Source organism: Aricia agestis, chromosome Z, assembly GCF_905147365.1.
Source record: "Aricia agestis chromosome Z, ilAriAges1.1, whole genome shotgun sequence".
Taxonomy (NCBI): domain Eukaryota; kingdom Metazoa; phylum Arthropoda; class Insecta; order Lepidoptera; family Lycaenidae; genus Aricia; species Aricia agestis.
Genome location: NC_056428.1, coordinates 31,680,784 through 31,696,062, shown reverse-complemented (window position 1 = coordinate 31,696,062; position 15,279 = coordinate 31,680,784). Strand labels below are relative to the sequence as shown.

General features: G+C 35.9%; 2 protein-coding genes and 1 long non-coding RNA gene across 9 annotated transcripts in view; 2 read left to right on the top strand and 1 right to left on the bottom strand.

Annotated features, from left to right (window-relative positions):
* Nucleotides 1-6,584, top strand: part of LOC121738851 (anion exchange protein 3) — a 100,035-nt gene extending 93,451 nt beyond the window's left edge. For all 6 annotated transcript variants that reach the window (XM_042131113.1, XM_042131109.1, XM_042131110.1 and 3 more), the window contains 3 exons: nt 1,642-1,850; nt 4,340-4,510; nt 5,649-6,584. In XM_042131113.1, coding sequence (XP_041987047.1) covers nt 1,642-1,850; nt 4,340-4,510; nt 5,649-5,720 — 452 coding nt within the window. In that variant the 3' untranslated portion in view covers nt 5,721-6,584. The remainder of the gene's footprint in view (nt 1-1,641; nt 1,851-4,339; nt 4,511-5,648) is intronic.
* On the bottom strand, nt 1,172-13,688 carry LOC121738855. Its single transcript, XR_006037348.1, has 3 exons — nt 13,678-13,688; nt 9,321-9,327; nt 1,172-1,253 (listed from the first exon to the last, which is right to left on the bottom strand). It is a non-coding gene; the product is annotated as an uncharacterized LOC121738855 (long non-coding RNA).
* LOC121738850 (tyrosine-protein kinase Abl) overlaps nt 13,462-15,279 on the top strand; it is a 107,569-nt gene continuing 105,751 nt past the window's right edge. For both annotated transcript variants that reach the window (XM_042131107.1, XM_042131106.1), the window contains exon 1: nt 13,462-13,879. In XM_042131107.1, the coding sequence (XP_041987041.1) occupies nt 13,753-13,879 (127 nt within the window). In that variant the 5' untranslated portion in view covers nt 13,462-13,752. The remainder of the gene's footprint in view (nt 13,880-15,279) is intronic.

Below are 15,279 nucleotides of genomic sequence, written 5' to 3'. Positions count from 1 at the left end.
CACAATTACTATTAAGGCCATGAATAGTACAATATTATTATTATACGTACTAGTTTACGCCCGCAACTCCGTTGCGCCAAAATACATTTATCGCGCGGGAACCGTACTTTTTCCGGGATAAAAAGTATCCTATGTCTTTTCCCGGGGAAAAGACATAGGATACTTTTTATCACTCATACTCAAAGTATCTCCATAACAAATGGCGAAAGAGGTTGAGACTTGAGTGGTTGAAGAGCTAACGGACAGACACACTTTCGCATTTATAATATTAGTTTGGATTATCTTGTGAAATAATTGTGTGCTTTGCTCTGTGGCTTGTATTGGATAGGCACATGTCTGACCTTGAGACAACACAAGTCGTCTTCCCAGCTAGTGCCAAATATAAGAGCATTGCATAACAAGCTGTGATACACAATTCGCCGATAAATGAAATGACTAGCCCGTTCATGAAAATGCTATTTACAGATCTAAATGTTACCAAAGATTTCAAAATTCATGTGCAAATGAAAGTAATATTAATTACTTACTTACATCTTCACACAAGAAAAAGAAACGTTATGCACAATTTGTACCTTGAAAATGCTTTTTATGCTTTACTTCGAAAAAGTAGAGTCTGGAACTGAGAAAGTATAGAGTCTATAAACGCCAAAAAGGTAGTCTTTGCTATATAGTATAATATAATAACTCCCACACCCGTTTCGGTGACGGTGGCTGATTTTATTGAAACCAGGCCAGTTACGCAGGAGTAATTTTATAGTGTCCAGGTGTGTGCGCAGTACACAAGAGCATTCTCTACTCCTTTACTGTTATAACCCAGTGCGACGAACGACTGGCGAGAAATCAGGCGCAGAGCTGACTTTTTACATGCCCATCCGACGCATGGATCATCTTAGGCTTGGACCTCATCTGGCAGCACAGAATCGCCTTTTTCCTTCGCCCTTTCTCTTTCTGTCGCTTAGAACTGCCATTTGCTAGACCGGGACAGAAAGCATAATGCGATAGCACGCGGCGGAATCCTCGAGGCGATCGGCATCACGGTCAAAATGCAATGGTCGGCAGTGAGACTCCGGAACGCTGAAGCGCGCAATAGCATGCTAACACATCCTTTCACCGCCGATCACTTGCTATCGCGATCGCCTTTTTTGTCTGCGGAATGCGACAGCGCGCGTTCGCATGCGGCAGCACACTGCAGCACGTGGTAGCACAGGCGGAACAAATGCGATTCCGTGCTGCCAGATGAAGTCCAACCCTTACTTGACAGATAATCAGGTGATCACTGATCAGCTTGCATTGTCCTAACCAAACTTGGAAATAGTATGTTTCCAACGCGGGAATCGAACCCATGACTTCCGGTCAAGAGCGACGCTCTAAACCACTAAACCACTGAGGCGTTATTTTTTTAGATTTCGTAATTACATCTCAAAGATTCTTTTCATCATTCATTTCTTCGTATAAACAATTCTACCATTGCTTATATTAGTATCACGTATATTAGTACCAAAATTGATTCCTAGGCAGTGGACGGGCCTACGTTATGTGGTGGGCTTATGTCAATTCATTTCATCAGTGATGAAAATGAAGTGATGTGATCGGTTGGATGGGTTTGATTAACGCGACCAAATTATTAAATTACTATTCTAGAGCAACGTCTAACGGGACTGCTGGTGGCACTTCTATGCGGTATTTCGGTGCTGGCCGCTGGCTGGCTGCGGCTGGTCCCTATGGCTGTTCTGTTCGGAGTCTTCTTGTACATGGGTATATCGGCCCTGGGCGGAATCCAGTTCTGGGACCGATGCATACTCCTCCTGAAGCCGGTGAAACACCACCCTCAAGTGCCGTACGTGAGACGGGTAAGTGAAATATTATATTATAGAACATATATAATAGTAAGTATTGTTACGTGCTAGGGTTCGAGGATTTGGAGAGAAAGACCTGGTGACTCTCTTGAAGACTTTATTAACACTGCACTAAACACTAGGTCACAACACTTAGCACTAAGTCCAAACACTAATCACTAGGTCCAATCACTAAGCACTATCACTGTCCTAGGTCGTAGCCAAGTCGCAGGTTTCACTGGTTCACTCACTATTGATCACTTGATGTCGCCTCGAAGATCGCTTAGATTAAAAACTGACTTGCCGGGCCTGCCTGCGGCTCTTTTTATATGGCGAGACGAATTCCAGAAATTTCCCGATTCACGTAAACAAGTAAACAACCGTGGGAAATTTCTCGGAGGCTCGGGCATGTACCACAATAAAACTGCCGTCCTTGCGATAAGTGCAGTAAGTTGAATTTAATTTAGACCTTATGGACTCAGTCATAAGGTCTAAATTCAAACACGCTAACAAATAAAGGGTAAACACGTAAACAAACATTAGACCCTTCTAGAAGGTTCGAGTATGTACTTGCGCACCACGTGTCCGTATACCATGTACCGTAACAGTATTACTACATCACTACATATCACTTAGATACTAATATTATAAGGCTGAAGAGTTTGTTTGTTTGTTTGTTTGAACGCGATAATCTCAGGAACTACTGGACCGATGTCAAAAATTATTTCACAAGTGCATAGCTAAGATGTCCCTGAGTGCTATAGGCTATGTATGTGACTATGTGCCACGGGCGGACCGGGGCGGACCACTAGTATTAAATAAAGTGTTTTCGAGCTCTCTTTCCCTAGACTTTTACAATTATTAACGTATGTTATGGCAAAATAACTCGAAAAACGGCGAAGTTATGGTTGTACATACAAAAAAAATATATATATACAGACGAACATATAACCTCCTCCTTTTTGGAAATCGGTTAAAAAAATTGGTGTTTTTTGTATGGGAGCCCCCCTTGATTATTTTTTTTTTATTAAATACGAGCTTTTCCCCGCGGCTTCATCGCGTTAAGAAGTATTATTATATACAAACTTTCATCCTCTATTTGGGGTTGGAATTTATCAAAATCCTTTCTTAGCGGATGCCTACGTCTGAAATTTGGCATGCAGGTAGATGTTATCATCTATGTTATGTTATCATTATGTAATAAAAGATTTTGTGAATATATTGCTGTATGGTAGCCTTAAATATTAACTTTATTTTGTTTTTGATATTTTTTGTTATAGCGGCAACAGAAATACACAATATGTAAAAATTTCAGAAGTCTGGCTATAGCGGTTCTTTAGATACAGCCTGGAGACAGGCAGACGGACAGACAGACATCGAAGTCTCTGTAATATTGTCTTGCTTTTACCCTTTGGGTACTGATCCCTAATATAACGGTGTAAATACCAAAATGGAAACTAAATTTTGTGATGGGATTTGTGCAAAGTATGTAAATACCCAACCAAACTTCTTCTTAATAATTAGTATTTAGTACAAGAAACAGACTGACCGACATACTTTTAAATTATTTATAGTATGAATTTTCCTTTAGCATTATATTTATGTCTTACCTATTTATATAAAGCAAATAAGATCCAAGAATTTCTGATTGGTGAGATTACACACTATTTCCTAGAATTTAAGTTTTGCCCCTTAGATATTGTTACAGTAAATAAGATTCTTTCTCGTTATCTTGTAACATCTAGTTAATGATTCCTTATTCAAGAATACGGACTAGTAAATGCTGCACTCTGGAATATTCAATGGAAGTTAATTTAAATAATGGTGATATTACTTAAGTCTATATTATAGGTAGCATACCTATTCTCACTCAAACTCTTCATGAAATCAAAATTAAATATTACTTGCTCCTTCTTAAGTAAACTTTAATGATGATTTTGACTCAAACTTAATTAATTTTTTCCTTCAAACTTTTCATTAAACTGAAGATAAATATGCATTAAATCTCTTTAACTTTTAAGTGCGGCCGTGTGTTCTTAGGTAAGCTAATTTTAGGGTTTACCTTATCCAAAAGGTAAAAACGGGACCCTCTTACTAAGACTTCCATGTCTGTCTATCTCCAGGCTGTATCTCAAGAACCGCTATAAATTCGTTTATATTCACAGATTATGTATTTCTGTTGCCGCTATAACAGCACAAAACAAAATTAATATTTAAAGGGAGCTCCTATACAAAAATAAAATAAATATTTATGGGGAGCAATACAACAAAACACAATTTTTGGTTTAATTTCGCTCTACGGTAAGGAACTCTTCTTGCGCGTTCCGACTTTTCATAACCAAAATAAGTAAATAGCAATAAAAAAATATCAAATAAGTATTTTAATAAAATGTTAAGACAAATATAACAAAATTTAGAACCGCCTTTACTGCAAAAGGCTGCAAAGAAATTTTCGTATTTTTTTATATAAGTATGTCTAAATAATATGTCCTCCGTGTTTCCAGGTGCCGACGCTGAAGATGCACCTGTTCACGCTGCTCCAGATCGCCGGTATATGCGTCTTGTACGCCGTGAAGTCGTCGCGTTTCTCGCTGGCTCTGCCTTTCTTCCTGGTCATGATGATACCGCTGCGGATGTCGCTCGCGTATCTCTTCACGCCATTGCAGTTGAGAGCGGTAAGACTGACGTGGAAACAGTGGCGGCCTTAGCCCTTACCCAATGCAAGGCCCCGGGCGGAAAGGCTTTGCGAGGCCCTGGGCGGCAGGTCTTTGTGAGGCCTTTTGTCTTATGAAAAAATATCTTGGGAGGCCCCTGGCTATTGCCTTGTTCGCCAGACCCTAAGGCCGCCACTGCATGAAAAGAAAATTTAAGAAAACGCTCTTACGGTCGTTTTCAATAACGTATGTATGTATAAATAGCTATCCCTGATGAACAGTAAAATGCTATCTGCCTGTAATTTCGATATGGCGATGCAGGATTGTGGCGCTAGTTATAATGCCGCGACGGGTCAGTTTATATTATCGCAACGTGTAGAGGTAATGACATGGTCGAACTTATTGGAATGATGATCATCGATTATGAAGCAAACGACTGCAAACAATTTATTTTTTTCCTAATCTGAGAGCTGATGTTAAAAAATTAATTTTTAGTTTAGAATGGATGTTGTTGGCGTATTGTTACATTCCGACGTTATGCCTTTTTTCCATGGACACAGCCTAAAAACGTAGTATGTTACATAACGTACCCCAATAGTAATCTTGGCATGAAGCTATAAGAATTAAAAAAGCCAGCATTTTACATTGAAACAATTCAGATATTTTGGCAGATTAGTTGAAGATGTTTTTTCGAACGAGTCTACTTGCCAAAACTACGTTTTTGTTCGAAGTCAAGTGCAAATGTATTTTTACCAGGAAACGTGTTTTCTTACGCAATTGTTCACTGTCAACGTTGGTTATAAATAGCAAAGTAATTACAAAATGAAACTCTACAGTATTCTTCTCTATATAAATTAGTTATAAGTAACGTCGGTAAAACGAGGGTTCGACTAAGCGAAAAACATATCTACTTACAAGTTTTTCATTCATTATAACGTCATAGATTGATTAATTATTATTTAATGCTTGACAATTCAAAGAATTAAAATAATATTATTATCTACTTAACAGCACAAAAATAAGATGTGAACTTTTAAAAGTTATTTCTTCTACCCTAATAAAGTGCAGTCTTTTCTTACTCCGCCGTTTTTAGTTCTTATATTGTAGGTACTTACAGTAGTTATGCGTTGTTTTAAAAGTTATTTATACTTTTTTTCAGTTGGATGGCGCACAGAAGGACATAGATAAGGAGGATGAACCCGACTTCTACGAGGAGGCACCTTTGCCTTGACCGATGTTTCCTCACCACACCATATAAATGGTGAATCAAAATGGTGGTAGCTAAGTTGAGAAGTATACAATATTTGTATGTGTATCCAGTAGATTCTTCTTGATTCGATAAGAGTGCTACTTTCTGCTACTATGTTAAACAATTGAGAGTTTCAAATAAGGGCTCATTTATAAGAGTTCTTATTGATGTTAGTGTTATGTGTGTCTGAAACCCTGGATTCCTGGTGATAGTACTCTCCCTAAACATGATGAACTGTCTCTTCCTAAAACAATTTAGCGGCATTTTGGCCTATGGGGAACAAAACGAGAAATGATAGAGCTTTGAATCATAGAAATAAGAGAGAAGAAAGTTTATTTTGTTACTTTAAGTCAAAGGTTATACGTCTCACTCTATCAAAGTAAAAAGAAATAATATAACCATATCAAGTTTACTAAAACTTAAATGTTATTGTTACAATATTTATTTTGTGAGTAACATACTCGCTTGCATATCTGAAAGATTAAGTACAGAAAACTTATTTTTGTGACTAAAAATGAAAGGAAATATAAGTATTTAAAGTAGGAACATTTCTAAATATTTACGAAGAAGTGAATTTTATGGTTAGTTAAAGATGATACTTAATAATAAATTACCCTTTAGGCACCAGTTAACTTAAATGTTGGTTAGTTTTTATTGTAATTCTACTTAATTTTTAGGTATACGTCTTATTTATTAACTTTTAATAAGAATTGTTAAATGAGACATTCCTATATAGTTAATATTACCTATTGCGTCTACCACTGTATATTTTAAAACGTTGTTAAAGTTTGTCCCGATAATCATTTATGACAGAGTAAAGGAGGCCGGTAACTAACATTTTACAATTTAACAACGATTATTGCCCATTTTTCCCCTTATTATTTGAATAAACCTTGTAACTTAGCTACTTTATCACCTGGCTAACATATCAAGCTATACATAGAATCGACACTTTTTTTATTTCAAATCATTTTCCTAGTCCAATACCTCCATATTTATGGAAAAAAACGGCAGATTTCAAATTGTTAGTTACGACGTGGTTCACCCACGCATGGCTTTAATTATTATGGAATTGACAGCCAATCAACATTTTCAAATAAATAGAAAAAATTAATTCGAAAGCGGCAGTCTTGCAGAAATGTTTGTTCGCAATATAAATAAATTCTGCAGATTGCATTTACCGTACACGTTTTTAGTCCCGCACACATAATTTTAGCAGCTGTTCTTTACTTTGAACACTTTTGCTCAATGAGTAATGTATTTGTGATATTTGATATAAAAGATATCTATGTATGTATATATATGATGTAAGCGGACGTGGGGGCGAGAGCTGTGACAATATCAGTGTGATATAGGAAGTGCCGTTAAACTATTATCTATCTAGGTAGTTTAGAATCTAGTAAGTTACCTAATGTTTCTTCGCTGTTGTTTGTAAGTACAGAGATTGGCTTCTTAATATTATGGTGCTTCTTATTAAGCTTAACTACATATTAATATAAAAGAAATTATTATTTGTTTTCATAATTTTACTTAAGTACCTACTTATTTACATAATTGGGGCCTGAGTTGTCGGTACAGCTGACTTGTCTGTTCTATAGCGTCCTTGGACGCAATTGAATAGATAAATTACGGACAAAATCACTCAGCGGGGCTAAAATAGTCGCTTTGGAGAATCATATTATGAATCATAATATGATTCATTTTTTTTAAATCGCAAAATGCAAGTCTGCTTGCAATTCATGTCTAGTAATTCGTACTAATTTGACATTTGTCAGTTTGACAGTTTTGACAATTCATTTGCTGAATTGATTGAGAGGAATTGCTAAATGTTACCATTTTGGCCCCGCAGGTAGATGGTATCTAATAAGTAATAGTAGATGGAGTATAGTAAAATGTCAGTAGCCAATTGGTAAAGCACCAGTTTTGAAAACTTAGATACTTTTACAAGGTGTAAATATACGTCCTATATTTGCCCTCCTAATATTTTCGCCAAAATGGCATATATCTCGGAGTTAACTGTTAGATATCTGTTTAAATATTATAAGAAAAGGGGTTTATAAAAACCTAATTATAGTTATTTCTTGTTTATAAATAAGATTTTCATGTTGGGTAACATTGCTCATTGAATATTGATGTTAAAAATGAATGCGGTGTCTATATTTAGATCATATCATTATTCATTAGATGAACTACATGTGTCTATTATTATAGAAACGCTTATTTAGCGTTTCTTAGTTAAGTATGTATAACTGTAATAAGTGTTTTAGAGATATGCAGGAAAAACTTCTATCAAAAAGTTTAATAAACACCCTATAAATTCCTTTTAAAATCTCAGATTGAAATAAAAGCAAGCCGCATATTCTTTGAACAGTGTACTGTGTAACCAATGTTATACTATGTGGCTCCATTTTTTTACACGCGCCTACACACACACATGTATAAACTACGCTACTTTGTTATCTTTTGTTCGTGATTGGTAGACGGGCTTTAAAATATGACTCACACAAGCTAAAACCGGTCTTATATCCTTGTAAGTTGTAACTTGTTCTTAGATGTCTGACTATACTTTTTATTAGGTCTGAGACTATGATAATAATTTAGATACTGTCATGTTTCAACGGGCTAACTGAATCATAATAATATTCTATTAAAATTATGGTCAACTGACTCTTATAGTGTGAGCTAAGTACCTATTTGAAAAAGAGTTTAATATTCACTATTCAGTAATCAGTACTTACTGTAAAATGTATTGACTATTGATGCTTTAAAAGTAATTGATTTTAATTGATATGATAAAATATCTGAAATCGGTAAAAGGTGGTGGTAGGTCTATACGTTGGTATTCTATATGCTCTTATTGTGAGCTATACATAAGTACTTATCTACTTAATGTTAGGAAATCTACTCAGGTATTGTGTAAAAAAGCTGTTTCTTATTTTAAAAAATATTATGTCAATGTGCCATTAAAACGTTTTGAACTCATCTTAAAACGCGAGAAGTATTATTAGGTACCATTTATAATTGTTTCACTATTACTAACCTATTGTTTTAAAAGTATTGTAGTTATTGAGCCAAAGTATGGGTGCCAAAGAGATACTTAATGTATTTAAATGGCAAATATTGGAACGATTGTGAAAAGGCAGTTGCACAATATAAATATCATATAGTGAAGTAGCTCTGACTTGACCTTAAAATTTAATTCGCTGAATACAGACAACCTTAGCGTGAACGCGCGATTATTCAACGGTAAAAACTAAAAATATGTATACCTATACTTACTTAACTATTTTACCGTGACGCTACGTTTTGATAACTAAAATCAAAACGTAGTCTCTTTCGTGCAGTCTGGAAAAGGTCTCCTGTATATATTTATATTGTGGTAAAACTAGTAGCAGTATTATTGTTATTGTATTTAAAAATGTTAAATTTTTATTTTGCGTTAGTTTTAAGTGGAAGGATCTTTTCGATAATCTCGAACTGTTAGTCCCAAACATTTTTAATCTCTTAAGTCTTACCGTGAGGACTGAGGACGCAAAGTTACTATAACTTTGTATCCAGGCAATAGGGAGTAGGGACCTAAACAGCGCTCCTAGCGACTCATAATAATAACTAAGTAAATCAATGTTTTACTTATTCTTTGCCACGATCATGGGCGTACCGAGGAGGGGGCAGGGGGGGCAGCTGCCCCCCCCCCCCCCCCCCCCCCTGGATCATGTTGACGTCCCTACTAAGTATATTATCTAGTACTTTTATCTATAAAAATAAAAAAATAAGAACGAATTTTTGCCATTTGTTTGCAATACAATATTTTTACAACTAAAAATTATTAATTTTTTATTCTTTATAAACACCTAGCTTATGAAAAATCTGATTTGCCCCCCCTGGCCCAGAACCTGGGTAATTTCCCCCCCCCCCCCTCTGGCCCAGAACCTGGGTACGCCCATGGCCACGATATCAAAATTTTACGGAGGCCTAAAGTTCCAGAAATGGTAACTTTGTTAAAACCAAATTCTTCGCTTTTTAACGTTTGAAAATGATAAGTTGCTTAACATCTTAATATTTTATAACTTTTTACTATACGTAAGTAATACTGGGACTTGCAGTTTGATACGTAAGTCGTAAACCATCTGGTAAGTGGTACAAAATTAAGTCAATTTGGCCTCATATCAATGGCCTCGCTATTTATATAATATAGATAATATTTATATTAATTATTATTTAAGTTTAAGGATTTTATTGTTACTTATTACATAGGTTTGAGTAAGGCATATAATTTACGCATTACATAGACTATTAAACATCACATTCCGACTTCCCTGCAAAATAAACTAACATCTACGTAAATACTATCAGATGAATGAATTTATAGGCTAAAAGCGGAATGTAATTTTGTCGGGTTATGATCAAGCTTAGCAAACGTACCTGAGCCTCTACACGTTGGCCGTGTTTGCTGAACAGAAGAGGACGGCGCTATACTAAAAAAAGAGATTGAATTATTTGCGTCTTTCTTTCTGGTATAGCGCCGTCCCCTTCTGTTCGGCAAACACGGCCAACGTGTAGACCATAGAGGCTGCTTCACGAGCAAAAAAGCTTGTTAGTACCCGATTAACCCAATTCGGCCCTGTAACGACAAAACAATGCAACCCGGGTTACATCGTTTTGTAATTATATAGTCTAAATTAATCTACTTGATGTAAGCTTTGTTATGACTGAACCCACAAAATTCAGGACAAGTTTTCGATAATTAGATTCCATATTACATTTCGCTGTTTCGACGTGCTTTGAGCTAAAAAGTTTTAAACTCAGTTTTTGCATGTTGACGTGTTACAGCCTACAGGTTACAGCATTTTGTCCTAACAGGGCCGCCTTCAATCCCCAAGCTGCACCCGGGTGCCGTATAATAATTGAAAATCTATTGTGTCTGTGATTCCCACGACCGAGGTATTAACGTAGATTCGCCATCGGCCTATGAATCAATTCCTCTGGTAGTGCATTAATTGTAATCATAGTAACCTTAAATATCCTAATGTTCTTCTCAAAATATCTTAAAAGATTTCTTGATGTGTTGCCTATTTCTTATATAAACCATCTATATTGTAATGCAACTTTAAATACTTATATTAGGTATGTCGAAATAAACTATCCTATTCAAAGTTGTCTGTTTCTTTACTTACCCTTAGCTGTAAATTTTCTTAGGCTTATTTTTGGCCAGTACCTACTTAAGATGCGACCCCGTCTCAAGACGCGGTTCGGCTCTGTGATTGGGCCAAATTGACAGCCAACCAATCACAGAGCCTGAAGCGTGTCTTGAGACCGAGATGCATCTTGAGTACTGACCAAAAATACGGGCCTTAGTCTCGCTAAAACTTGAGAACGGCTGAACCGATTTGGCTAATTTTAGACTTGAAATATTCGTGGAAGTCCAGTAGCCCTAGCATGGCCACCAGTAGAAATACGAAAGTATAGGCAAACTGTGGAGATAAACTAAAAAGTTAAGGTGCCATTCCGATCTTTTTTCGTTCCGAAAAATTCCGTTAAAATCCCACTTTGTGACAGACTAAGTATAGTCCTAAAAATTCAATTAATATCCTACTTTATGACATAGGCTATAGTCTGTCATAAAGTGGGATTTTAATTAAATTTTTGTAGGTACAAAAATATAGCCGCGGTAAAGATCAGAATGGCACCTTAAGTTTATGTCCACAGTTTGTCTATACTTTCGCATTTCTACTGGTGGCCATGCTAGGGCTACAGGAAAATTATCTATTTTAGGTGGAAATTATTAACCGGGTCATCTAGATTCTAAGTCTTATTAATTCAAACAATGAGTGCTTGCGTGCTTACTGCAATTTTGTCATTAATTTATTAAAAACTAGCTGTTCCCCGCGACTTCGTCCGCGTGGATAGTTTATGCTTAGTAAGTAATTGTTCCCGTACATCGATTGAATAGTTTACGCGCAAATCATAAAATAAAAGTATATTGTGTGGGAACCGTGCATTTTTCCGGGACAAAATAATAATGTGTAATCCTATGTTCTTTCCCGGGACTCAAAGTATCTCTATAACAAATTTCAACAAAATCGGTCCAGCCGTTTACGCGTGATGTCGTGACCAAGGAAAATATGGATTCATTTTTATTTATTAGAAATTAGAATGAGTATTGGGGAGGCTAAAAGGATATTTTAATTAATTTTTACTAAAAAAATTAACAAACGGTTAAGTATTTATAACGAACAATCAAAAACAAACGACGAACAAACGATATACGAGTATAAAAATCAAGAAATAAGAAGAAAAAAAATGTTGAGGGGCTATATTCCATGAGCTCCTGGTAAGTCTACACTCTACCCCAGTCTTTCCCAAAGTGGGCCCCCTGCGCCCCCTTGTGGGCGCTGAAGGTCTGAAGGGGTGTGGGACCCAGAAAAAAATGTTTTTTATTAATTAATAATAAAATTAAAATAAGTAAAGTAAATATTTAAGGGGGGCTCCCATACAAAAAAAAACACAATTTTTTGTCTACTTTTGGTCTATCGTACTCGCGCACGATGGGTAGGGAACCCATCGTGCGCGAGTCCGACTCGCACTTGGCCGATTAATTTATTATCCATGTGAAAAAATTATAAATTATCATCGCAAACACTAGGTATTAAGTCTGAACCTACATTTTTTCCAATTTTTTCCTCACACCACTACACCCACACCACTGGACTCTATAATACACTGGACAGGCTATGTCATACAAAATGACAGATATTTTTTTGTGCCGATTTGAAGCGCCGCGGTGAGCGTACTGTGAACTAATTACATAGAAAATGACAACCGCCATTTGCAAAATAGTAGTTCCAAGTACACTCAGTACTGCTTTCACATAGCAATCAGCGCCAATATGGCGACTGTCAAATAGGAACATTTTATTGTTAGCGATCGCCTGTCCAGTGTATTATTTTAGAGGTCAGTGTCCCACACCCACCACCTACGGCCTGCCAGCACGCAGATTATCAGAAAGGGATGTTCAGGGAAGTAGCTAACGGAGTTATAATACAGCTGAAGCTACTGACTGATTTGGTCGTCAGTTCTTAGTCGAATATGAGCAGAGTGCGTTCCGGCGGGCGTCTGTCGATGACGTCGATCGGATGGCAGTTCAAATGTTTCTGATCAGAAAATTGGATCGCGCTCTCTGTTACATTTTGTAGTGAGCTGAGTGAGCTCGAACTCGCCGGAAAGAAATTTCGGAAAGCGTGCGGTGTGACGGTCCGGCCGACGTTCAAATGTTTCTGACTGACACTGACATCTATTGAGGAATAGCAGAAACTAACAACAAACCTAAGTAGAGCCATCTGGTGTTAGAAAGCTAAAAGTCACAAATACAGCGCCATCTATTTGACGTTGACGGTTTAAATTCAACTATTGAGCGCCATCTATTTGACGTTGATGGTTTTAATTTAACTATTGAGCGCCATCTGTTGGAATGATACTAACAATTAATTTCAAAATCATAGTTTTATTTTACGATTTGCACTATATAGTGTTCTATTGTAAAAAAAAATACTTTTTATAAGTAACAATAATTTTTATTTTATAATTTTAAAAATACTTTAAAACATTTTATTCTGTAATAAAATGTGTTGCTATTATTAAAAATACTAAAAGTAGGCGGAGCTTAGGAGAAGCTTGAATGACAATGGCGTCGACAGTGCTGCTGCCACCGCTCGAGTTTGGAAACTAAAAAATCGACGTCAAACCAAACATGTCAGACCACATAATGGCGGAGGTTGTGTTTTTGAGTAAATGTCCAACCCCGGTGATGTTCCATTGAAATGTTTGTAAAGGGACGCGTAAAGATCTTATAATTCTGTTCGATTTTATGTTTCGGTTCTTTGATAGTTTGTAAATAATCGACTTTAATTCAAAATGAAGTTAGTGCACTCACTATCGGTACTTTTATTGAATTAGTGTCAGTATAAGGGGTCGTTTGCCGGGTTAGGTTTGCGAGGGTGGCAGCATCGTAGGCAAGATGGGGGCTCAGCAGGCCAAGGAGCGGGGTACGCCTAGCGGAGCGTCCATGCGCTCGGCAAGGAACAAGCCGCGGGTGCCAAAAGACCCCCGCATGCTCGGCTCGAATATCTTCACAGAACACAATGGTGAGTCACTCTTTTATTTATGTACTTTTTCAGTTTCTTATTGTTTATCTCATTATTCTTGATTTGCCGAAATTATTCTATATTATACCTATTTTATTGTATTTTAATTTTTTTATTCATATGTACTTGATGTAGAAAGTATTCAATATTCATTGTTATACAATGCACTACTTAATTATTATATTTTTATTAACTTGGCCCTATCTATCAGATGTGGAGTTCAATGTAACATACATTAACATCTATTGTATGCCGTCACTTATTTCTTATTTGCTAAGATAAGTTGTTACAACTTCTCTTTTATTGCACATCTGGGTATCACAGTCAAATCACATAATATTACTCCTATTAGAGCATACAGTTTTAACTTTCTTCTAGCTTATTTTACACCTGCTTTAACTTCGACCAATAATTCTATAATAAGCCAGTATAGGTAGGAATAAGTTAGTAAAATCATACTTAAAAACCTACATAAAATAAACACTTTTGGAAATTAATGAGTACTTCTTAAGGAATCATATTACATTGTATTTATCAGGAAACAAAAATATCCCATTAAGGCGCTCCCCCTACGGAGATGCCATAATTTACCGTTTTTAGAGCTTCATAACTAATAATTTGTAAGCTACAAAATTATAATAAAAATACAGCAGTAATTTTCAGTATATGGACATTCTTTTCTCCGTTATTAATGTTCTATTTTTGTTTATTATACTCATGATATCAGCTTCCAAAGTAATTAAACCAATTTATTAAAATTCAAGCACACTTTCAGTACCTCGCTAGTATTTACAAATTACTTTTATTTGAAACACACACCAATAGATCGACAATTTCATTAACTACATGTTTCCTGTTAGAATTTTTTTTAGGTCAATTTTGAACTAAGATAAATAAATCCCTATGTCCAGCAGTGGACGACTATAGGCTGATATGATGATGATGATGATGAAATAAATCTTCAGGTCTTTAAGTCAAAATGGAAAAGCACAAACATCAATAAAATGAAATATATAATTTATTCTTAGTACTACAGTAAAAAAATAGTAAATGCATGTACAATAATTAGTCAAATATTTTAGGAATTTTATTCAAAAACGGGATCAATAAACTTATAACAAGCCTGATGTGAATGTGTTTAGGTAAATGTTTATTTGTGCATTTGAATCAAAGGACATCAGGCATTCTGGTCTAAAAAAATTAAAATGCGCGGCCAGCACTCAGAATATTTCCAATAGCTAGGTTATTTTTATACCTTAACCCTTCGATCGTGGAAAAACGAGACATATATACAATAGAAGATATAGAAATACAATAGAATTTCTATTGTGTCTTTGTCACCGGTTACCGTATGGGGCTTGATGAATTAAACTAATTCTATGAATTTAACACTGTTACTA